This window comes from Bolinopsis microptera, chromosome 9 (assembly GCF_026151205.1).
Source record: "Bolinopsis microptera isolate Bmic1 chromosome 9, MBARI_Bmic_1.0, whole genome shotgun sequence".
Lineage (NCBI taxonomy): Eukaryota > Metazoa > Ctenophora > Tentaculata > Lobata > Bolinopsidae > Bolinopsis > Bolinopsis microptera.
The window spans coordinates 14,285,970-14,311,513 of NC_087080.1; the positions used below are offsets into that span (position 1 = coordinate 14,285,970).

The 25,544-nt window shown below is 37.8% G+C and overlaps 2 protein-coding genes and 1 long non-coding RNA gene across 3 annotated transcripts; 1 reads left to right on the forward strand and 2 right to left on the reverse strand.

Moving 5' to 3' along the window:
• Nucleotides 1-906: 906 nt before the first annotated feature.
• LOC134821339 (uncharacterized) lies at nucleotides 907-10,372 on the reverse strand. Its single transcript, XR_010161008.1, has 4 exons — nucleotides 10,246-10,372; nucleotides 6,292-6,382; nucleotides 2,322-2,456; nucleotides 907-2,114 (listed from the first exon to the last, which is right to left on the reverse strand). It is a non-coding gene; the product is annotated as an uncharacterized LOC134821339 (long non-coding RNA).
• A 2,658-nt stretch (nucleotides 10,373-13,030) lies between these two features.
• LOC134821417 (uncharacterized) lies at nucleotides 13,031-15,122 on the reverse strand. Its single transcript, XM_063832159.1, has 2 exons — nucleotides 14,418-15,122; nucleotides 13,031-13,174 (listed from the first exon to the last, which is right to left on the reverse strand). Exons 1-2 carry the CDS (start codon nucleotides 15,120-15,122, stop codon nucleotides 13,031-13,033), a joined length of 849 nt encoding a protein of 282 aa, XP_063688229.1.
• A 286-nt stretch (nucleotides 15,123-15,408) lies between these two features.
• Nucleotides 15,409-16,256, forward strand: LOC134821418 (uncharacterized). Its single transcript, XM_063832160.1, has 3 exons — nucleotides 15,409-15,464; nucleotides 15,622-15,725; nucleotides 15,915-16,256. The coding sequence occupies exons 1-3, from the start codon at nucleotides 15,413-15,415 to the stop codon at nucleotides 16,254-16,256; spliced, it is 498 nt and encodes a 165-aa protein (XP_063688230.1). The 5' UTR covers nucleotides 15,409-15,412.
• Nucleotides 16,257-25,544: the final 9,288 nt, after the last annotated feature.

Below are 25,544 nucleotides of genomic sequence, written 5' to 3' on the forward strand. Positions count from 1 at the left end.
CGCCAATATCTCGCGTCAGGGGAGCATTTTAACCCTATGTCATGGGGGTGATTAGGAATCAGTGTCCGAAAATACATCGATTGGAGTTGGTTACAACAGTCGGGGGCCCTTTTAGAACAATCTCGAAGATCGACTGTAGAGTGATTTAGCACGCTCGGAAGTAGCGCGCGCCGGGCCAGACCATTATAACAATGGTCAACAATGTGGATACCTAGGCCCTAATGATTTGCATCGGCTATTATTTTAAAATACGAAACCTTCCAGTTTTGGAATTATTATTTTTACTGATTTAATTGTCCTTCTGTCCCGACTCATTTGAGTCATGTACCTTACTCGGAAATATTATGACTGGGAGTGGGATAAAGCTTGGCCGTGGGTTTTGGAAAATTCCGCCATATTTTTCCCAGTCAAAAATTTTACCAGTCATAATAAAAGTACCCGCCAAGTCAGATTATGAGGTTCCAAGGGGGTGCCCGGGTGGTGATCATTATACTTTACCTTGTATGTTGTACCTGAAGTCTCATATGTGGCATGTGCTAGAGAAGACTTTTGAAGCAGTGGATGGAGGGCTGTAACTTTATTGGATGTTGCTACCATAATTTCGTTATAAAAATCACAATTTGGTTATACTTATAGAAATCAGATTTCAGCGCAGTACCTGTTCCCACAAGTTTGCGGATGAGGCGTCTTCGCGGGATAGTTGATTCACGATGTCAATCCTTCGCAGCTCGGTGAGGCACAGTGGTGCATCTCGCCGATCTACCGAAGGATTGATGCATAACAACAAGACACGCGCTAAAGACGCGCATTTTCTGAGTGATGTTAACGATAGCTTTAAATTCACTGATGTCATTATTATTCAGCGTGACCGGTAATAGTTTAAAAATCAGAAGGAGAAAACACATGTTTAAATTACTAAAAAAGGAGTATCACTTTACAGGATTGAATTTAAATATAGTCATAATAGATAAGAGAGGAATTTGTTTCCCTTTGAATCAATCAAACTAGATGAATTGTTGTAAATACTTAGATCAAACTATCAATCTACAGGCTATCGTCAAACATGTTGCAAGGCGTCATCTTCAGTGACATAATAGATAAGAGTTTATTAACTATCATGCCAACTTTAGAGACGGTAACCACATTAAACTAAAGTTTTCCCAATCAAAATAAAGGGTTTATACGAAATAAAAGGTTTATGCACTAGACTGCGAGACAATTAACCTTATGCAATGCAGGTTAGTATAACTATAATATCGGACTGAGTTGAAATTTCTGAGAGCATGATACCCCAAAATAAATATATGCCTGTGTCTGGCAATAGCGTTCAGATGGCTTCCGAACTTGTGCGGATAAGATAATATAAAAAATACAAATAAACTATAATAACAATCTGAAAATTAATGTATCAGTACAGATCTTATACTCGAAATCAGGCACTTTCAAAACATTTCTCTTAAATTATCTTTCTTAACACCGTTCAATTGTAACTTTAAATTAAAATATTATGATGATCCGGACGATGATAAATATTAAATTACAACTGATTATATTTATGGATTTCGGCCTGTCGATGCTGGAAGCTGATCAGCTAATCGTTAATCGTTACCATGTGACAAGAATAGTATGATGAACCTCCCAATCAGTATCTATGTATCAAAAGAAAATATTGATCTAATTCAACTCGTCGGGAGCCCTTTTGAAACATCTCGAAGTTAGAGTGCAGAGTGCATGATTACTGATTATCAGCACGATTGGGTGAAACAAAGACGAAACCGTGTGTTGATTAGAATTAAAAGAGGAAGATATTTAGTGATAAATTGTGCACTCTTGCATTTAAGTTTTAATTGTTAGACTTGTTCGATGTAGGGCCTTTAATTTAACCTAATACTAATGCAGTTACTTAATACTTGGTAAGTCTAGGGAAAACAGGTGCTAGTTGTCGGAAATGAAATGGAGTCTGTTCCTGATCGAAGTTACATGATGCTGATAGATTTGATGCAGCTCAGCACTCAGCAGCCACTGTCTTCAAATAGAGTGTTCCAGTTCTGCAATCTGCAGTCTCAAATGTTTTCGCCCAGCTTTTCTTTTCATCGTGGTTATAGAAGACAGACCTGAAGAAATACTAGTATAATGATAATATAGGTAACATGTCCAGAATGAGTAAAATTGTATTATCGGCAAATTTACTTATGTGAAAACTCCCAACAGGGTGGCGCTGGCCCAGAAGTAACTGCACACAAGCAACCCTTTAATGATCACGCACGTAATTTGTGTGAAAATATGTAACTCATTTAACGAAGTCAGTGAAAAGAACCTACCTTTATTTACCAATGTCGATTTTTTGCTTGTGATGAAGTAGTCCTCGCAAATGTGAGATATGTATGTAGTTTGTTTTTAAAAGTAGGATTGTAGTCATAGTCGATGTATAGCGACGGTAGTTTACCAGCAGCTCCCTGTACAAATAGAAATGTGGTTTTTATATAATATTACTAGTTAAATTAATGAGTACAATGCAGGAATACAAAAATGTGTCTTAAATGTTTTATATTAAATGTGTTATAATTATATTAACCACCTTATATTCGTATAATATGTACTCACAAACAATGATAGTCCCAACTGTTTTTAATTGCTTATAATTTAAACCTTCTTATTAAATAATTTAGATGACTGTGTCTGATCTAAAATTGCACGAGAAATAGAGAAAATTAGGTCTCAGACAGAACTCGACCGGGATATAACCGGCGCAGCCGGAATACCGGCTGGTATTTGGCGATTTTGTACCGGTACCGGCCGGGATTTTGGTTTTAGCCGGGATTTTTCCAAAATAAATTCAGTTTTTCTCAACGTTAATTTGAGTCCAAAATTAACAAATCTGTGAACATTTTCCTAAAACATTTTGACGAAGTCATTGAACAATGGAGACTGGAGTCAATCTATATTTAACATAATCATGGGTGTACGAATTATGGACTTCTTTCTGACTTATGACTTAATTATTGTGACTAAGTGTCACGGCTCACGGTCTTGTGTTACCGAGGGACAAGTAAAACAGAGTTCTCCGGGTAAAGAAAGCATTAATAAATGCTATTCAGTATTCATCCTATTCAATTATTCAGGTAAGGTGATGTAAACTGTAAAGTGATAAGCTCCAACGTCAAACACCATGTTCAATTAAATAAGTTTAAGTAACCAATACCAGATCACAGGATTGTTATAGTTACGGAGACTGTTGGAAACGATGCAAACCAGGATCGGACTCCTATCAGAAATAGTCGACCACCGGTCCAGCCTCCCTCAAACTCAAATGCCCTACCACTACCCCAGACCACATCCACCTCTTCAGCCAGGAACAGCGCTCCCACTATACCACTACCAGCAGTTCCTACCGCCTCAGAGGATACACTGCACGTGCCCGTTATTCCTCATGCCTCGTCTTAAATGTCCAGTCCATGAATCCTAGTGCATCAAGTGCGAGTATATGGGAAGTGCCAAAAATCTCAGCTCTTATTCAGGAGAAATCCAAAAACCACTCGTTACCGTTTATTGCACTTACGGAAACGTGGCTCAAGTCCTACATGTCAGACAAATACAAAATGTGCATCACCTCTTTCTCCTGCTGAGCAGAACCTCCCCCTTAAAAGTAAACAAATCTGCATCGCCTCCCAACGACAATCCAGATATATTAAGCAGCAGAGACAATCATTTAAGGAGACTTCGATATCTATCAGGATCATGATTATACTGCCTGAGAACTCAGCACTTCAGGATGAAACATATAATATTTGGTTTTCTCGATTTCATTCATATTTAGACAGAAGTCCGTGTAGATAATTGGTTATAGAATAATTGGATATAATTTTATGCGAAGTTGTGTCTGCGAAAATATACGTGTGAACTGGTCATCCCGCAAATGCTGAAAAAGTAGATGTTACCTATCATAAAATAACCGCTCGCACCGTACAGTGTACACGACAGAGTTGTGACTGCGTTTACAAATTCTTTATCATATTGATGTGTTGCCATGGCAACCGAAACTCCATCGGAAGATCGGCCTGTAAGGCATAATCATGATAATACACAGTATCAAAACATTGCCATTGATATCATAGCAACATTCCAGAGATTAGATTATGTGTGTGTAAGAAAATGTATGTTATAGTATTATACAGTCTGCTAGAACATTCCGTTTACACATGGTGGCCGATAACAACTTGTTTAATTTATCTCCGAATTACACACAAATTTCTGAAAGTTTCGTAGACTTAAATCAATTACAGAGAGTGTGGCTATTGGCCAGCCCCTCTATTTCACTATTATGGTTGAAACTATAAGAATACAGATTATATTGTTACAGTGATTTTACAAAAGTCGAAACAGTAAACACCAATTTGTAGGATACTTTAAATCACACCAAAATTGGTCCCAGAATGCAATGAAATCTGATGGCGTCTTTTCAGTGAAAAAGAGGCCACACTCTCTGTAATTGATTAAAGTTTACGAGACCTTTAGAAAATGAGTTATATAACTTGCAACTTAAACTAAGATAAATTGAGTATTTATACTCAATTTATCTTAGTTGCATGAGTAATATATATATACTACCCACTATACCACTACCAGCAGTTCCTACCGCCTCAGAGGATACACTGCACGTTCCCGTTATTCCTCATGCCTCGTCTTAAATGTCCAGTCCATGAATCCTGTGCATCAAGTGCGAGTATATGGGAAGTGCCAAAAATCTCAGCTCTTATTCAGGAGAAATCCAAAAACCACTCGTTACCGTTTATTGCACTTACGGAAACGTGGCTCAAGTCCTACATGTCAGACAAATACAAAATGTGCATCACCTCTTTCTCCTGCTGAGCAGAACCTCCCCCTTAAAAGTAAACAAATCTGCATCGCCTCCCAACGACAATCCAGATATATTAAGCAGCAGAGACAATCATTTAAGGAGACTTCGATATCTATCAGGATCATGATTTTACTGCCTGAGAACTCAGCACTTCAGGATGAAACATATAATATTTGGTTTTCTCGATTTCATTCATATTTAGACAGAAGTCCGTGTAGATAATTGGTTATAGAATAATTGGATATAATTTTATGCGAAGTTGTGTCTGCGAAAATATACGTGTGAACTGGTCATCCCGCAAATGCTGAAAAAGTAGATGTTACCTATCATAAAATAACCGCTCGCACCGTACAGTGTACACGACAGAGTTGTGACTGCGTTTACAAATTCTTTATCATATTGATGTGTTGCCATGGCAACCGAAACTCCATCGGAAGATCGGCCTGTAAGGCATAATCATGATAATACACAGTATCAAAACATTGCCATTGATATCATAGCAACATTCCAGAGATTAGATTATGTGTGTGTAAGAAAATGTATGTTATAGTATTATACAGTCTGCTAGAACATTCCGTTTACACATGGTGGCCGATAACAACTTGTTTAATTTATCTCCGAATTACACACAAATTTCTGAAAGTTTCGTAGACTTAAATCAATTACAGAGGGTGTGGCTATTGGCCAGCCCCTCTATTTCACTATTATGGTTGAAACTATAAGAATACAGATTATATTGTTACAGTGATTTTACAAAAGTCGAAACAGTAAACACCAATTTGTAGGATACTTTAAATCGCACCAAAATTGGTCCCAGAATGCAATGAAATCTGATGGCGTCTTTTCAGTGAAAAAGAGGCCACACCCTCTGTAATTGATTAAAGTTTACGAGACCTTTAGAAAATGAGTTATATAACTTGGAACTTAAACTAAGATAAATTGAGTATTTATACTCAATTTATCTTAGTTGCATGAGTAATATATATACTCTCATTTTTTTAGAGCAAACGTAATTTAAATGGCTAAACACAATTCAATAAAATTTGGCTCGATCCGATTATCCAAACTATCAAATAAATGCGAAAATGAACCTTCTTTTGAAAACAATGAACACAAATATGTTTCGATTTGACAAATTTCTCGAACCAGTGGTGGTAGTAAGTCATACCAGAACCAATTATTTCAATTGGGCACTCAGTGACTGAGCTATTAATGCCAACGTTTGCACACTGACTTTTGGCCCACCCTGTATATTTATAATATACGGCTGGAAAAATGTAACTGGATATCTGCCACAATGCTGCTATTATTAAGGTTAAAGTAACATTTAGCACATAAAGAAGTCTGGTTTGCTAGGTTTTAATTGGTCGTATAATAACAAATAAAAATGAGTTAAGACTACAAAAACGGTCGATAGAACCTAATTATAATACCTGTATCGAGAACTCGACTTCAATGCACTGATAGCGTTGGTACTAACATTCTATCAAATTATGTCATTATATCTTGAGACTTGATAGCTGCCTGAAACAGTTTTGAGTCAACATTATCGTGATATTCTAGAAATTGAAACCAATTCTCAACTTTAAAAAAGCAGGTTTCAATAAATGCCATAGAATTAAATTCTACCTTTTTAAATTTCAAGAATTTGTTGATTTATTAAAATTCTGTCTCAATTAACCCATTAGGGACGATAGGGTCGTTTACGACCCACCTTTTCTAGAGGCTATAGAGGACAAACCAAAATACTAAACGCCACGAATCTTTCGCACATATGCGCAAAATTTATTGGGCTACATTATTGACTTTCCAGTCGAGACCCAATTAATCACTAACAATTAAATAATTAGACTGATTAGTCGTCATAATTGGAAAATATTTCACTTAACTTCTTGCCTTGATTGGGACATTTAAACTTTATGTAGGCTTATTTTTTGAGAACAAAATAGTTGCGGGCAACGATTTCCTTGGGACAAATGAAAAGCCTGTGATAATCAAATGTTCACAAACAGAGCTAGACGCTGTTTACTGACTGCGGTCGCATACGACCCACTCGTCCGGGTCGCAAACGACCCATCACGGTTTTTCGGCTATTACTTCTGAAACAAAGACGTAAGGATAAAATAAAAACTGTAGCATAAGTTAAAAACATATGGTCAATACTGTGTGACTCTAACTTTTTAAAAATAGAGAATTTGGGTCATTAACGACCCACTCGGCTCACTTGCTAATTACTACATTTGTCCATGTAACTTCTTGAATTCAGCCTAAAACATGACATCATAAGTGGAAACTCGCCTCCCAGCAAGTGATTATCATCATAAACTGCGAAAAATCGGTTAAATGGGTCATTAGCGACCCACTAGGACCACAAAATTGATTAATTAAATATAATGTTGTCAAACTTTTACAAATATTAATATAAAAACATATTATATCTTGGTCATTACTCCTGTACGTTGATTTAACTTCTTAAATCGATCAACTGGGTCAATAACGACACACTTGGAAGTTAAACCACGTCATTAATTATCAGTATCATGCTGTTCCACCATCAAGAAAGACACTCGTAGGTCTTAATTCCACGCAAACCACGGGTGGATGACCACTAGCCCTTCTGAGATCCAGGGCCAACTGAAGGGCAGTCATCACTCATCAAAAAGCTGCGAGAATAACACGACTGCATATGCCTGGAGTTGCGTCCTGACTATGGTGCGTGGAAATCTGTACCGAAATGACCGTGGCCGTGTCGCAAAAGAAAAGGAGATCGGCCCTCGTTCCTAACTTGCTAGGTAATAGCCATGCTGTTGTTGTTGCTTATTAGATTCTGTAACCTTTTTCGTCAATTTCAAATCTTGGTAAACGACCTGCTACAACTCACCGCTTGAGACCCAGGGTCCCAAGGTGATCAGATCATGATCATGTCACTCAAGAAAAATCCCCTGAATGAAGTATACGAGATATCCTGTAACCTTGGGTAAATACTGAAAGAAAAGCGGTCAAATTGCATATTCTAATCCAACATGCCAATCTGTTTGACATTCCTAGAAAGTACGAGAATAACTGAACAACTGCTGCATTCAGATGGCTACATCTATAACAGCTCTGCGAAGAAGGACAAGCAAAAAGCCCCCCCCCCCCATCTGGCTGGCGGTGCTGCAACCTGCAATCTCTCAGACAACTACTTCGTTGTGGGTATTAACAACCCCACAACAACGAGGCAGCTTTCAAAACGAAACCAAGTATTACGTAATCGGCCGAGAGGGAGGGGAGTTTCCAAATGATTACGCTTGTGTAATTTTGAAATAATACATAGCTATGTGGTGAGGGAGGGGGGGGGGGGTAAAAATTGTCCAATAAGTGATTACGTAATATGTGAACGGCCCCTAAGAAGTAAAGAAAGGAAGCTGCGAAATGAGTAGATGCAGCCATCTGAATTCTGAATTCAGCAGTTGTATAGTTCTTCTTGGACTTTTTAGGAATCGGGAAAAGATAGGCACGTTGTTTGTTGTCTCATGACATTACGGTCGTGTACTAACAGCTGATAAACTCACCTACCTATCAATCCAATTCTGCCCATTATTCGTCAGTGATTGGGTGACGTGATCTGCAGAGTGCAGATCACAGGTTGAGACTCCAGATCTCAGGAGGGCTAGTGAGCTAGTGGTCATCCACCCGTGGTTTGCGTGGAATTAAGACCTATGAGTGTCTTTCTTGATGGTGGAACAGCATGATACTGATAATTAATGACGTGGTTCAACTTCCGAGTGGGTCGTTATTGACCCAGTTGATCGATTTTAAAAGTTAAATCAACGTACAGTAGTAATGACCAAGATATAATATGTTTTTATACTAATATTTGTAAAAGTTTGACAACATTATATTTAATTAATCAATTTTGTGGTCCTAGTGGGTCGCTAATGACCCATTTAACCGATTTTTCGCAGTTTATGATGATAATCACTTGCTGGGAGGCGAGTTTCCACTTATGATGTCATGTTTTAGGCTGAATTCAAGAAGTTACATGGACAAATGTAGTAATTAGCAAGTGAGCCGAGTGGGTCGTTAATGACCCAAATTCTCTATTTTTAAAAAGTTAGAGTCACACAGTATTGACCATATGTTTTTAACTTATGCTACAGTTTTTATTTTATCCTAACGTCTTTGTTTCAGAAGTAATAGCCGAAAAACCGTGATGGGTCGTTTGCGACCCGGACGAGTGGGTCGTATGCGACCATAGCTGTATCTTTTAAACTAAACGAGATACAGATTAGCTTTTTTGGATATCTCATTTTTGCTGTAAAGTGACCTAGTGTATTAAACGGCATCAAAATCGGCAAACTTTAAAACTCGTCGTCCCTAATGGGTTAATATATAAGGGTACATGCAATGTATTTCGACACGCACTGTAGACTCACTTATTGGATTCGTGCTAGATGCTGTGTACGTCACCCTCTTAACCACCTCTATGGCGAAGATGAGGATGGTAAGTGCAAGTACAGTAATGTGAGGAGAGGATGGGTATCATTTAGCACATTTTTGCTGTAGGTGTAAAGTAGCTCTTAGTCAAGGAGTATATAAATGACGGCACGACAAGGTTCTGCAACAGATCTCTGAACATGTTATCTTGTGAGCGCCGAGTGAACACTTATAAGAACAAGGCCAGCGATGTAAGACAGTATCATTGACTTAGTCCATGCTGGGAGGAAAAAAGCAAGTACAGACGACCGAAAGGAGTCGTGGTTTGGGATCCTGAGTGGGTCTCGATATTGGATAGTGCTTTTATATATCGGACCTTATGATATTCTCAAGGTCACCAAGACGGCACAGTCTTATGGCGGGAGGTAACGGTACCATCTAAAGAGCAGATTGCTGAATCATACAAGTAAAAACTCTACCGGTACAGCAGTCTTACAGCAGACTGAGATTCAAGCGAAAGAATTGTGCTGTTATAATTATGCGGTTAAAGTTCTAGCACCGGGAGTAGTTGTTCACGGTTTGGAGAGAGCTGAGTAGGCTAGTACGGGATAGAAGGGAAGAAGCAGCTCACTGTTCCAGATGGATCTACTTCTTATCAAGGAAGAAGGAGTGGTAGGTATAGTAAGGAAGATTGGAGCCTAAGAGTTAACTTAACATCTAGAGGTACCACAAACTTTATCTCGTCGCCAATTGCGAGCTTTAACGGGTTTCCTCAAGTGACTCGATGGTTTAATTGTGACAAATCATGATACGAACTTTGATGAACCCATAATAGTATAGTGCAATAATACTATGATAGTATTCTCATAAGTTCTACCCTTGCAACCGAGTACAATGTACATACTAAGTGATATCAAGCTGCAATCTAAAATTTATTAATTGAATCTCAAAATAACTTCAAATTTTACCTAATAATTGCGACATCGTTGGAAGTGAGAAATAAAATACATTAAATTTTAATCCAATTCTGCGAGAGAAGATTTGCCCAGACAGCTGACAAGAATGTATTACCATACTTCCTGTAAATGTGGTAGTTATTAGGTCATATCAAACTTGAAAATTATGTCAAAGTTTTTCTCAGTCTCTGGTGTCAGAAAACTTCGAAATTCGTGGAAATATGGACCAGGAAATACTCATGTCTCCGTCTATCTATAAAAGGTATATGGCAAACTGGGTTATGCAAGCAGCAGACCTCGTACGACGGCAGAGTAGTCAGATGAGCGCTATGATGGAAATCGTTGAGTGCCTCAAGACGGAAGCACTAGCAGACAAGGAAAAGATGGTCAGGTTGCAGGACCAGTTGCTAGTGCAGAAGGACGAACAACTACAGTTGTTTAAGACGTCAGTTGAAGAGACAGTACAAACAACGGTGGAGACAGGAATTAAGAGCTACAGTGCAGCTGTACAAAAGAACAGCACAAGTGGCGCGGTCTGCAACAGCAAAATTCTGAAGAATGTAATGAAGAGTGTGGCTGCAGAGGAGGACAGGAGCAAGAATCTGATAGTGTTTGGTCTGAAAGAAGAGGATGAAGAACAGCTACCAGCTCTGGTAACCGCACTATTGGAGGAGATCGGGGAGAAACCTCATTTTGAAGCGACTAGAGTCGGCTGGAAGAGGCCAGGTACGGCTATCCGACCAGTCAAGATCACCGTCCCAAGCTCAACAGCAGTTCATCAGATTCTGATGAAAACAGGGAGACTGAAGATGGCTGATGCACACAAAAATGTATGGATCTGTCCTGATAGATCCAGTGAAGAGCGTGCAGCAAGGAAGAACGTGGTAACTGACCTGAAGAAGAAGAGGGCTGAACAGACTCATCTCGACCACTACATCCGTAACGGGAAGGTCTGTAGCCGGGTTAAGAAGACACCATGATGACGTAATTCATGTTTCTCGGACACCACCGATCAGTATAATATGTACTTGTAGGGGTATTTTAAGAGTTAACGGACGTTATCTGTATTTGAGAGACAATTATATTATATACATACATTATTATTTGATTGTTTCACACTTTTCACATTTCATAATTTTATTACTAGGTGGAGGTGATGTTATTGAGACTTTGGGCGGCCAAAAAACTCTTGTTCTGAAAGTTGTCCTCTGTACTTGTTTCACTGACCCACGCTTTTTAGCATTTATACATTTCGGCCCATTTTATATGTTTGTTCGAATTGCTGTACATTTGTATACTTGCTATTTTGTAAAAGTTTCAAATCAAAAAATCACCAGTAGAGTGCCCAGCCGCACCAAAACAACCTGCGATTTTTACGTGGGAAACATCGTATAATACACATGCTATACACTCTAGTTTTAAAGCAGCTACTGATATCAAGCGGCAGTATTAATAAGCATACAAATTCAGCGCAAAAAATTGTAAAGACGACACAAATTCATGCGGGATGTTAATAAATGTGTCCATGTTGAACTCAAACTCCGACAGAATAATATTTCAAATCGGATATATTATAATTAATCAAATGGTATCTGCTCATGTTCCGTCTATATAAACTACAAAACTTAATAAATTAGTGAAGTTCTGAAACAAAGATCACGACTAGGTTTTATCAAAATTGAAAAGAAAACCGATCGAAGTGCACTAGAGATATAGTTTAAGTTTAAAGGGTCATCATTACTAAAATCTCTTCCTAGCTCCTAGCAATCAAGTTGTTAATCCTAGTTCTACACCTAAACAAGTACAAAATTACAGCCTTACATTTTGAAATTTTTCGATATCCAGCTCAACATAAGACTTCGATACCAATAATGCATAATGGGTACATACCGATGATCGGTGTTCGTAAATATTTGATTATTTATAGTATTGAAGTTTAAAATCTTCCTAATTATGTAAGAATAACAAAAGGAATCACGTACTAGTGTGCTGTTACGAAAAACAACTATTTAATAAAAATAAATTAACAGTATTCGAGTACAAAATTAAAAATACAAACTCCAACATAATCGACAGACAAACTCAATAAATGAAGATTTCGTCGTGAAACGAGCTATATATACAGCTATAACGTAGCGCTCGACTCCAGTCTGAACCAAAATTAAGTCGCGTTCGTAGGAAATTGACCACCAGCTGCTGGTGGTTCGAATGTTGGTTTGCACACTACTGTGGTTGCGAGAAGCATTATTTGATGCGCGCGCGACCCAGTAGTGCATCGCGCTACAACGGGATAGCTACTGTTAGTGTTAAAGGGCAGTAAATTATTATTTCTTTACTGTTGCAGTTTGAGTCGTCATCGTTAGCTTACTGTGTACCAATTTTCTGACGTTGAGAATGGCACGCTTCCGAGATAAAAGAAGTTCCAAGACACAAGAGCTGATGATACTCATATTTTGGAATTTACGGCTGCGACCGCATCTCGAGGATTTCATGTTTACAAAGCTACTTGACTGGACAAAGGCGGAACCTGGAGAGCGTGTAACAGTGGAGCTAGAGACATCAGCTGAGTCGCTAAAGATTGATCGCTTCTCGTGTGCAGTGTGTAGACTTGACGGATGTTACTCGTCTAAATTTCTTCGAAGTAGCGCGCGCCGCTTTCTTCTCGAAATGTTGGCCCGACGGCAAGTGCTAGTGCTACGAAGTAGCGCGCGCCGGGCCAGACCATTAACAATGGTCAATGTGTAGACTAAAGAAAGAGGAAGTTTTTCCCGTTAAAGTAACTTGTGGCCACATCCCGCTAGAAGTGAGTAAACTGTGCCACTATTTCATGGTCCACGGTGGATTGATTACAGGAGCAGTTGAAGATGAAAAGCCAAGACGTTCCCCAATACCAAGCGGTGGGCAGGAAATCAAGCTGCGGCTGACCTTCAGAGCAGTAGCTCTGAAAAATATTTTTGAAAATTTTTTTATTTATTGATTAATTAATTATACAATCTAAAAGTTTTTCTCTTTTATTTTTAAACACACTGGTTCAATTTAGAATATTCTACGACATTTAGAAGTCGAAAGCATTTGCTTATTTGTTATTGGCCAAGTTGACTATTTATCATTTTATATTCTATCGCAGAATCTTTGATAAATCCAAGATAACACTCAATAATACCTGATAGCGGCCGTTCTCAGTATATTACACAAAAAGGACCCCTCAGGGTGTCAACGTTGCCATATCAACCATGGAAATGTAGCGGTAGCCCTACTCTATAAGTCTATAGTTTACTAAACTCGAATAATACAGCCATCCGATTGGGTATTATTTTATAATAGGAGCATCACGTATTCTGGTAATTGTAGTGCCAGAAATAAACACCTGATATTAGCAGTTCCTTTTACCGTACGATAAGCTCGCTATCTTGCATTATCTTATATTTATCTGTTTCCGTAGTTGCGATAAGCCACTGCTTGAATACGTTTGGCGACCAATAACATTTCCGGAAAGACCCCCACGTGACATCTCTGTTTTGTCATTGGAGTATAGGTAGCACATTATCAGTATCGCAGTGGCTTTCAAATTTGTTCGTTGCCCTAATCTCTTGTGCTGCTAATTCTAAATAATTTGCTTTCGTTATCTCAACAATTGACAAACGTATTTATTCTTAAATATACACTCAGTTTGTTTTATAAAGACGATTAATTTTGGCGAAGGCTTCACCGTCTTTAATTGATCGCAACCAGTCTTTAATTTTGCTGGTAGAAGTAAGGTCAGTGTATGAAATGTGCTTTATTACATGATCTGATCTATTTTTAGACCTGTTGTGGCCGTCTTTAACTTTTCAATCTTGAATTCTTGCAGTTTTTAATTTTCGTTCATTTGAAGGCACCGTCTTTATCAAGGGCGTCTTTAAAAAATAAACTGAGTGTAGTCCTCACATTTCATTTCCCGTTTATATTTAATTTTCCTGTTTACATTTCCCGTTGACAACGGGCCGTTGTACAGTTTTCATAATAATTGATTAGAAGTTACTAACTTGGTAACTTGGTAAGGTTTATCCTCGTAGCAGGAAGGGTCATCAGATGTCTGACCACCGTGATGGCGTGTAGTCTACCAAGGAATTCGACCAGCTGCACGTATAACCGGAAACCGGAGGGTTATCCGGTATCAAAGCAAGAAACTTAGACAAACTGACTTTGAAGCTGGCAAACGTTTTCTCGGCTTTCACTTCACTCGGCACCTTATTCCACAGTTTGGATCCTTTTACTGCGAACGAGCTATCGTACAGTGTCTGGTTTCTCATCGAACTCGACTTTGATAGAGAAGGAACAACTGCTTTAGTGCCATATCTGGATGTTTCCACAAACTCGATGCTACAGCTATTTGGAACAACGTTATGGTACGTTTTCCACATCATCAAGATGATGTATCTCTCCCTTCTCCGTTGCAGGGACATTAACTTCAAATGAGCTAGCCTCTCCCAGTAGTTTAAGCTGTATAGACCACCAATGCGGCTTGTAAAGGTACGCTGGACCCCCTCCAAAAGCTGAATCTCTGTCGTCTTGACTGGGTCCCACAGCGGACAACAGTACTCCAATAAGCTTCTGACTAGAGACTTGTAGAGGGTCATCATAACCACTTTATCCCGTGTCTTAAACACACTGAACACCCAAGACAGTTTACTTCTAGCTTTGGTGACCATATCCCCGACGTGTTTAGACCAGCTCAGATCGCTTGACACTTTTACACCAAGGTCTCTAACGTTTTCTACGGGATAAAGAGTGACGTCACTAGAAACCTTGTAGAGGAGACTTTCTACGTAGAAGGGAAGTTCACTTGATAAGTTCCTCTTATTGTGTAGGTGGTTTAGGAGTTCGAACTTCTGCTCGTGTAACTTCATGTTGTTACATAGGGACCAATCTATAATGCTGTAAAGATCAGTCTGAAGAAGTTGGCAGTCTGAAGAAGTTAGCAAGAGCCAGTGACCGTACCGAACTTTAAATATTTAACAAGTCGAAGAACGGTTGTTTTATTGTTTTCAAAATTAGTTTTTAACTAATTAGTACCTGATCCCCCCCCCCCCCCCCCCCGCTGTTATAGGTCTTAAATATCATGATACCGTAATTATAAGTTTGGTTAAGATAATGAAGATATCACATAACATTACATGACATTTTTACTTTTTTAGCGATGGACACTGACGTGGAGGATTTGGAAATTATCATAGATATTGAGAAAACTGGTAAGTTGGGTAATGTAATCATGTGATAATCAAATTCAAATAACAGTGTCAATTATTTCTTTAAATAATTGAAATTTGTTTGTTTTTTATCAGTTCCATACCACCCGGCACCGTACCCCTCCCTCCCCGGCCCCCGCCTTATATCTCATTTTCGTAGAGAAGAAGCTGTCAGATGGAGAGAAGAAGCTGTCCGATCTGAGAGAATACCACGACAAGCTTGTACACCGGCTAAGAGAGAGGGAGAGCCACCCATTAGCTACGGTTGGAAATTAAATTTATTGTTTAGTTTAAACCTTTCTCAATCCAAATTACTGATCGATGATTTAATAATCCCGAAACAAGAATCATCATCAGTAAAACAACAAATTTTGTACTCCGCATTGTTCATCTAATCCCAATTTATAAGTTTATAGATATAAACAATAATAGCGCTAATACTATGTGTTTCAGACAGCTGTGCCCACATATGAAGAGCTGAAGAAGATGCTAACTCCAGCTCCCCCCGATTTAACAGATTTGTCACTATACGCCCCCTATCCTCCTACACGATATCTCGAGTACTGTGAGGCTCACTCTCCTCGGCAGGTATCAGACCAGGACGTTAAACAGGACGTTGAGATACAGTTAGAGCAGTGGCGCGCCTCGCTGGAACCTTTTGACAGGGCCATTCTACGCGGCGAGGTTACGCCTGAGGGAGAGATGGAGCGCGGTGAGGTTACGCCAAACAGAGAGAATTGTAAGGAGAATTGCGAGGTTAAACCTCAAATCGCAGACTCTACTAATTCTAAATAATATGCTTTCGTTATCTCAACAGTTGACAAACTATTTATTCTTTAATATACACTCAGTTTGTTTTATAAAGACGGTTAATTTTGGCGAAGGCTTCACCGTCTTTAATTCATCGCAACCCGTTTTTAAATTTGCTGGTAGGAGTAAGGTCAGTGTGTGAAATGTGCTTTATTACATCTGATCTATTTTTAGACCTGTTGAGGCGTCTTTAATTTTTTAATTTTGAAGTCTTTAAAAAACAAACTGAGTGTAGTCCTCACATTTCATTTCCCGTTTATATTTGATTTTCCTGTTTACATTTCCCGTTGTACAGTTCTCATGATAATTTATTAGAAGTTAGCAAGAAGTTAGCAATTTTTATTTAGTTAGCAAGAAGTTAGCAAGAAGTTAGCAAGAAGTTAGCAATTTTTATTTAGTTAGCAAGAAGTTAGCAAGAAGTTAGCAAGAAGTTAGCAATTTTTATTTAGTTAGCAAGAAGTTAGCAAGAAGTTAGCAATTTTTATTTAGTTAGCAAGAAGTTAGCAAGAAGTTAGCAATTTTTATTTAGTTAGCAAGAAGTTAGCAAGAAGTTAGCAAGAAGTTAGCAATTTTTATTTAGTTAGCAAGAAGTTAGCAAGAAGTTAGCAAGAAGTTAGCAATTTTTATTTAGTTAGCAAGAAGTTAGCAAGAAGTTAGCAATTTTTATTTAGTTAGCAAGAAGTTAGCAAGAAGTTAGCAAGAAGTTAGCAATTTTTATTTAGTTAGCAAGAAGTTAGCAAGAAGTTAGCAATTTTTATTTAGTTAGCAAGAAGTTAGCAAGAAGTTAGCAAGAAGTTAGCAATTTTTATTTAGTTAGCAAGAAGTTAGCAAGAAGTTAGCAATTTTTATTTAGTTAGCAAGAAGTTAGCAAGAAGTTAGCAAGAAGTTAGCAATTTTTATTTAGTTTTCACCAGTTATTATTTGCCTTATTTCACTTTGTCTGTCGAGAGCCGTTATGCTCCCTACTAAACACTATAATGCATTATAAAATACAAATTACATAATATTATGCACTAGTCCAATTTCAAAATCTGCTCTGGATATCTTACACATCCACTCAGGATATAATTAATACATTAAACACTTAGCATTTAATATTGAAATAAAATATCGGTACTTTTTGACGTGAACAGAATTATCAATCAATGTAAATACTAAATGCTACTAAAAAGCTTTAACGAGTTCATAGATAAAGTAGATAACTGATGGTATTGACGATAATAAAGTTAAACAAGTAAAAACCAGTATTGTATAATCGCACCAGTTTAAACAACCCAATGTGAAAGGTGTCTGTTGTAACGCATTATCGAATACAACAAAACATTCTGCATTAACAGTACTACCCATGTTCTGGATAATCATTCCAACTATTCTAAATATCATAGCAAAACTAATACATCCTTTTGCTAGTGTTGCTGGAATGTAAAATAAATATGCCTGCAAACTGTCTTTCTCCTTCAATAACTTAAAATCTTTAACACCTGACATTACAATCTTTATAACGGGTAACATATAAATCAGAGCAGTAACAATGTCCTTGCCTACCAGAAACCAAGGAGGGTTATCAATGATAAACTTATCTACATAAAAGTATTCTAATATTAACTCAGGTGCATCTTCTAACAATAATTTAACAGTTAAAGCTGCCAACGTAGATAACACCACCCTGAATCGGTTCCTCCCCTTGTTATTCTCCACAACATTAAAATAACAGAAAGCAACTAACACACTTTTAATAGCACCTAAACATGCAAATCCTAATATACTATTATTAACATGAGTATTTCTGTAAATTAAGGGATCTATTAACTCACCACGCTCTAGTTTATAAAAGTAATACGTGTCAGACAAAACGTCCACCACATCCCAGAATATTTTAAATAGTGGCAAAATAATAAGTTGTGAAATTGAAAGGATATGTGCACAACGTAATGGTAAAGTTATACATCCGAAGAAAATATGTCTACGTTTTTTAGATTCTTTAACTCTCTCACAATTCTTTCTTATTTCCTTTTTCAATAAATTATCTTCTATATCCCCAACGGGAATAGTAGCTACTTTACTGTGTTGTTTTGATTCCTTCTTTTTAAGTTTTAACTTTCCTTTAATATCCTCATACTTAGCACTCCGTAAAAGTTTCTTAGTGTACAATAGATTAGTGTTAGACCTGTACGTGTGCTTAATAAGTGTCCAGGGGGTACCTTCATTGTTAATGCCTGTTTTAATACTGATAATAATAAAGAACACAAAAATTACCACAGGGAATAGGACAGGTACTATCATAGCAAATATCGCTCCTGTCTCACTCACACGTGGTTTCCACGTGACTGTTACATTGCAGAGCTTGTTGCCACCTACTGTTACACATGTTCCGTTCTTTGTTGTGTTACCTGCGGGGTAAAACAATGCTATTATCACTTATATGTACCTGATGATTATAATTAAAATTATGATCAACTCCCCGGTCCCCCCCCCCCTCCCAATCGATTATTAAAAATTCTACCAAGTTATGGAATAGTATCTGGACCGACGGCTGGAATAATTTGATTCTTATATCAAACCCACAAAACATTTGATATGTTAAAATAAGATTACATTTTGTTGTAACTAAAATAGCCTAAATTAAAAAATATTGCCAGCAAAATTCAAATAAGACAGCTAGTCTATTTTTGAAAAAGACTTTTTATCGAGAAGTACACATTTTAATAAATATTGAAATTAGAAATGGGAGACTTACTGTAAAATATCAGGTCAGCAGTTTGCTTCACGGGTGTAGCACCAGAATCAGCAGGATCAGTAACTTCACAAGTAAACTGCAAGTTACCCCTTGTATTATCAGAACCTGCCACCTCCAAGGTGGTTGTTTGTGTTCCATCTGTTCCATCTCCACTACTGTACGAAGCTGCTCCCACATCTGGTGTGTAGGTGTTGTTATCGGTCAAGATCGTTTCTCCCAATTTCCACACGACGTTTGTTACCTCTGCAGTCAAACTACTGATATCACATTTTACAGTGAACGTAGCGGCTGCACTATCTACCACTTCTCTACTTCGAGGTGACACAATTATCGCTGAACCTGAAATAACGGGAATTTAGAATAACTAAAACACTCGAATAACATGTGGTTAGTGTAGTTTTTTGTTGAGATGTGAAAGCTATTTACGGGTTTTACTTAACTATTAGCTATTTGATGAATTGTGGTCACATTTTCAACTATTTGTTCTACACCCACCCATAGCCAAGTCTTCTGAACAAAATCCTAAAAATGTCTTTCGAATTATCAGATGAGTTGGTAGTAACTAGTAGCTGGTATTACCCACTAGTCTAGAACCAAAATGGTACCAGCTCATTACAATGGTAATAAGCCGATAATCAGCCTATGGTAATACTCTGGTGTAGAACGAAATCGAGAAGCTTATTAGTTATGACCGCCCTGGTAATAGCCAGGCCGGTAACCCGTTCTATTACCAATTTAGAGTGTGTATAAGTTGTGTCCAGACCTCACTTTTTCTAGAATTCCAGAAAATAAGTGATATTACAATAACGTCACAGTATTTATATAGTAAGGAAGCTATATGTTTCTGCATTTAAGTGCAGCTTAATCTGTAGCTGTTGGCCGCACACATCGAACTTTTAGCTGTTTACCGCAAACATTCACTCTGACAGTCGTTTTCCGCACTTTTCCGCACAAATATGAACTTCTTGCACAATTTTAGATGAAGAATTAATGACCCACCTAATTTTGGGAGATTTTGAGGCTAGTTAGAGATCTAGTCACTGCGATATTGTGGTAACTAGGGTTATTAGGGATACAATATTCACCGTGATCGGATCTGCCTATTAATTATTCGACTGCTTTTGGACGGTTATAGTTGGGTTAGCTAGTTAGAATAAGATTTCGGCCCCCCTATTGTTAATGATATGGTTTAATTATAGCTGTGGTCAGTTTACTACCGCCATCATCAGATAAAAATTTCACGTGTGGCAGTACAATTGTTTCATATTCTAGCTCAAACTTGGCTCTCTTTCAAAGTTTTATCAGTTTTCAAGAAAACAACAATTTCAAGGTTTGGCACCGGTTGTCTCTTAATAAGTCTTTGTGTTTTTGTGTTTTCAGTCAAGACTTTCCCTCATCGCATCATGACCAATATGCATGGAGTACTACAGGGCTACTGGAGATGGAGTTTGTTGACATACCACCACTATTGTGCACCAAAGAAATATATCCATTATATTGGTTCCGATGTAATGAGGGACAGTCTAAACTTCAAAAGTTTGAGAGCTGGAAGATTAAACAATTGGTTAGGTCGTCAAATTCAGCCCTCGGTGCAAGACCGACGATAATGAAACTTCTAGATAATTAAACAATGTAGTTGAGATTTGAATCTAAAGGATTGAGACATTCAGGGCAAATGAACGAGCGAGGACTATTGTTATGCAGCTGTTACGTACCGACTCAAAAACGGCTGAATCCCCGCCTAGAAAGAAAACTCACAGTTTACTTAGTCATAAATATTTTATGATAAATTACTTCGACTTGGCGATTCAAATTTGTTTACTCCTATCAACTTAATCCTCTCGAGCAATGAAACATTTCTGCGCATCTGTAGTTTTGCTAACACTTTTAGTGTTAATCGTTACTTCGTACGAGTGTCCATTGAAGAACAAGAAGCTCAACAAGAAAATCAAGCAGTACAACAAGAAGTGCCTACAGAAAGGTTTCCAGTCGTCTCTGGGCTGTGAATCCAGCGATGGTGAATTAAAGAAAAAGGCTTCGAGGAAATGCAGTAAACTTGAACAAGTCCTGAAAAGGTGTGGCCACACTTGTCCAACTGATGGAAACTGGAGTGATTTCGGGGATTGGTCAGACTGCTCGGCTGCTTGCGAAGGAGGATCCCAGAAGAGAACGAGGAGTTGCTCCGACCCAGCCCCTGCTAACAGTGGATCCAACTGTGTAGGAGATGCTGAAGAGACACAAGAATGCAACGATCAGCCTTGCGAGCCTTACTCGTTAAAGGTATTTTGTGACGATGATACAACAGTTTATATAGATGGAGTTCAGAAGTACACAGACACAAACTGGCAGGCACTAGCGTCACTCAGTGTTCCATCACCCACCCGGGTCATAGCAGTTAAATGTTACAATGGTGGTGGTGAATATGGTATCGTAGCAGGCATGAAGGATGCGGAAGGAAACGATTTCATGGTCTCGAACAATTCCTGGATGTGTGCTGGAGTGGAGGAGATTGGCTGGGAAAAGCCTGACTTTGTTGAAGGAGACAACTGGAAGCAACCCCTAGACCGGGGTGATGGCCATTTCATGATAAGTGCAGGAAGTCCTTGGAACCAGATTAACTCTGCCGACAGAAGATCAATCTGGTCAAGCAGAGGGGAAAAGGATAGAACAGCATACTGCCGGAAGATACTAATCTAAACCCCTCTATAACAGCTGTATACCCCTCTTCAACTGCATCTTGGAGTAAGATGAGGGGTCTTGGACATTGGAATTAAACCTTGAACTGGTCTTGAAATGACCTTGCATGATTCCGAATGATTTTATCTCTTAGTGTGAACTACATCGTAAAATTAGAACTTCGAGTGCACTCAAATTTCTAATTTTCATTCCAATTTATTCGGAGCCGAAAAGGAGGCTGCTACCTTCTTTTTTAACATAACCATGAGTTCGAGGTTGGTTTTGCAAATCAAGGGGAAAGGGACACCTACCGTTTGACATAAGTAAGAAAAGCAACTACAAGAATGTGATTTTTAAATCTAAAAATTGCCTTAATATCTTGTGAAAAGGAAAGAATGCTTGATATTAACCTTCGAAATTTGAATTGCACCGGAATGTTTAATTTTACGACGGGTTCTTAAAACAAAGCAGTGATTTGGATGGTTTTTTTAGTGGACAATGAAAGATCTTGTTTCGAAAAGCGCACATTATTGTTGTTTGTAAGAAAAAAATAGAAAAATAACCTTTTTTATCTTGTCCGCCTTTTTTCCATCCAGTTGCTGCCCTGAAAAACAGTTAGTACCGCTATATCTACACTTTATCTACACTCCTTTTCACTGGTTTCTTGCATTCATTTATTAATTATTTTACGAAGATTTGTGTTCAACTTGTGCTGTCTTACTTTATGTCAATGACAAAATTAGGCGGAGCTTGTGGAAGCCACGTGGAGAGTGGTCCGACATCACTCACTCATTTCCAGAAAGGGGAGCATTTCATTAGTAACCATTAGTAACCATTAGTAAGTTAGTAACCATTAGTAACCATTAGTAACCACTAGTCACTCATTTCCAGGAAGGGGAGCATTTCATTCTCATTTAACTATATAAAAAAATAAGTATAAAGAATAAGGAAAAGGAACGGGAATGAAGCCAATACCAGAAGTGAAACCCCACCAAAGAATTATTGATCCTTAGGTAGACCTGGTGAAATAAAGTAACTGAACTGTAAGTATATGAAAAGACGGAAGGAATAAAGGAGAGAGGAAATAATGTTATGTGAACATCATCAGCAGATGATTTGGCACACCGGTTTCGGGGGTTTAACACCTGTACCGGTTTAATGTTCCAAGACCCCCTAGCGATCACTCGTCAGTGCGATCACCTGTCCACGTTAAATGTGATGTCGCTGACATCAAGTATACTGTATTTGTACAGAATACTAGGTCGGTCTTTCAGAAGCTTTCTGAATTTACTCTTCAGGAGTCTGTCATTATGACATCTCTAAAGAAGTGTCCTATAAAGGGTGTTGGTTTATCATAACTTACCTCACAGAACTGCGGCTTTCCTTCTTCGATATATCTTAAGTATTATATCACTTGCACCGTTTAGCTCCACAGTTTCTTAAATCTATCTCTATCTATAATCAACATTTATATTCACAATACTATTTACCCCCTTTACTATTTACCCCCTTTATCATTTACCCCCTTTACTATTTACCCCCTTTACTTTTATACCCCTTTATTGTTTTTCGGGCATTAAGACTCATCGAAAGTAGTTCAGCAGGCAAGGTTGTTAAATACGTCAAATTTTCGTGAAAGAATACGACGTATTCGGTTCTAATAAAGAATACGTCGTAATACGCCGGAATACGGTAATTTCTATGGATTGTTAAATACGTCCAAGAATACGCCATAATACGCCGTAATACGCTGATTTGTCAAAATTAAACATTACAGCTGCGCGCCACCCTCATCATTGATCATGCATTAAAGGAGTGCAGTTATACATGATAACTTAAATTTGTAATCAAATTTCATGGATAATCCGATAAGCTAACATTTTTTGCGAAATTATCAATTACATATTAATACATATTTATTATTTAATGATTTTGATGTTCAGAGAGCGAGAAGTTCGTCAAGATCAGTCAGCTTCACAGTGCACTACTCCGGTCTGGGAATTAATTTTTCAGTTTGTTAGCCGTCAGTAATTACTAATTAGGGATTAGAGGCTGCTCCTAAAACGATCTCGCAATTATCAAAGTTTAAGACCATTTTCTAAAGTTCAGTCCCCTCAACATATTTGAATTTTTGAATTTTTTGAATAAAGAATACGTCGTAATACGTCAATTTTCGAGGATTAATACGTATTCGTATTCCAATACGTATTCCCTCCAAATACGTATTTAACAACCTTGTCAGCAGGTATATTTAAGTTCAAATCATTCTAATTCAATGTTAAAGATGACAGGAACAAGAAATAGTTATGTGGAGGTTTTTAAGAAATTTGCGCAAAATACGAGCCAGCATGTTATACGAAATTCGGTAAAAAACCCAAAATTGCCATATTCAGGTGCCTTAAAAACCATGTTAAAATTGAGTTAGAGATCTGAAACTTTGCAGGGCGTCTATACGTTGACCAAATCGACTGTAAACAAAATTTCGTGTTTCAGGAGTATCGGGAAATGGGTTTTCTGGAACCCCTGTTTTACGATAGATTGTCGTGATACATATATATTCAGGGATAGACGCTTTGCCAGTCAAATGTAGTCAATTGTAGCCTGAATTTAAGTGTCCGTAGATTCAAAAGTATAAAAGATACAGCAATTTCCGACCACAGGTCTTAAAAATAATTGTTTACACTTCAGTTTCAATTATATCAAAAAATAATTTAACGTCATCATCACCACTTGATGACGTCATCAAATTAAGTGTTTTTAAAACTTGATTTTTGACAAAATAACAACTTTTCAAACTGATTTTACACCATTAAGGAGTAATTTTATTCAAAATCTGAGGACATTTTCATTTTTCAAGCATTCTGAAAATCTACCGAAAAGTTTCCCTACCCGCAACCAATTAGTAAGTCAACTGTAGATGGCATATGACACGATAGAGGTGCTGGAAGTTTCATTTCGGTCGGAGGAAGCCCACAGCAGAAAGATTAACAAGACGAAAAGCTGTATTTTTAAACTTCTGTCCCATTTTCAAATATGAAATTTTCTGAACACAAATTTGACAGATTGGATGAACTTTTTGCCCAGAAACCGATAAGTCGGTTAATTGATGATGGAATGAAACCAAATTGAGGTACTGGTAGTCAAAATCCCGAATAAAATTGAAAAATCATATTGTCCCAATCTCTGTCCCATTTTCAGTTTTTGAAGGTGAAATTTCCAGGACCGAAATTTTACAGTTATGACTGATTTATTTACCCGCAACCAATTAGTAAGTCAACTATAGATGGCATATGACACGATAGAGGTGCTGGAAGTTTCATTTCGGTCGGAGGAAGCCCACAGCAGAAAGATTAACAAGACGAAAAGCTGTATTTTTAAACTTCTGTCCCATTTTCAAATATGAAATTTTCTGAACACAAATTTGACAGATTGGATGAACTTTTTGCCCAGAAACCGATAAGTCGGTTAATTGATGATGGAATGAAACCAAATTGAGGTACTGGGAGTCAAAATCCCGAATAAAATTGAAAAATCATATTGTCCCAATCTCTGTCCCATTTTCAGTTTTTGAAGGTGAAATTTCCAGGACCGAAATTTTACAGTTATGACTGATTTATTTACCCGCAACCAATTAGTAAGTCAACTATAGATGGCATATGACACGATAGAGGTGCTGGAAGTTTCATTTCGGTCGGAGGAAGCCCACAGCAGAAAGATTAACAAGACGAAAAGCTGTATTTTTAAACTTCTGTCCCATTTTCAAATATGAAATTTTCTGAACACAAATTTGACAGATTGGATGAACTTTTTGCCCAGAAACCGATAAGTCGGTTAATTGATGATGGAATGAAACCAAATTG

What these genes read in the sequence shown, in the direction of transcription:
- LOC134821417 (XM_063832159.1), bottom strand. Translation starts at nt 15,122, where the DNA reads ATGAAGTTACACGAGCAGAAGTTCGAACTCCTAAACCACCTACACAAT. An exon ending in AAACGTTTGCCAGCTTCAAA is followed by an intron (nt 13,175 to 14,417) that starts GTCAGTTTGTCT and finishes AATATTTTTCAG; the next exon opens with AGCTACTGCTCTGAAGGTCA.
- LOC134821418 (XM_063832160.1), top strand. Translation starts at nt 15,413, where the DNA reads ATGGACACTGACGTGGAGGATTTGGAAATTATCATAGATATTGAGAAA. An exon ending in CATAGATATTGAGAAAACTG is followed by an intron (nt 15,465 to 15,621) that starts GTAAGTTGGGTA and finishes TCATTTTCGTAG; the next exon opens with AGAAGAAGCTGTCAGATGGA. An exon ending in AGAGCCACCCATTAGCTACG is followed by an intron (nt 15,726 to 15,914) that starts GTTGGAAATTAA and finishes TATGTGTTTCAG; the next exon opens with ACAGCTGTGCCCACATATGA.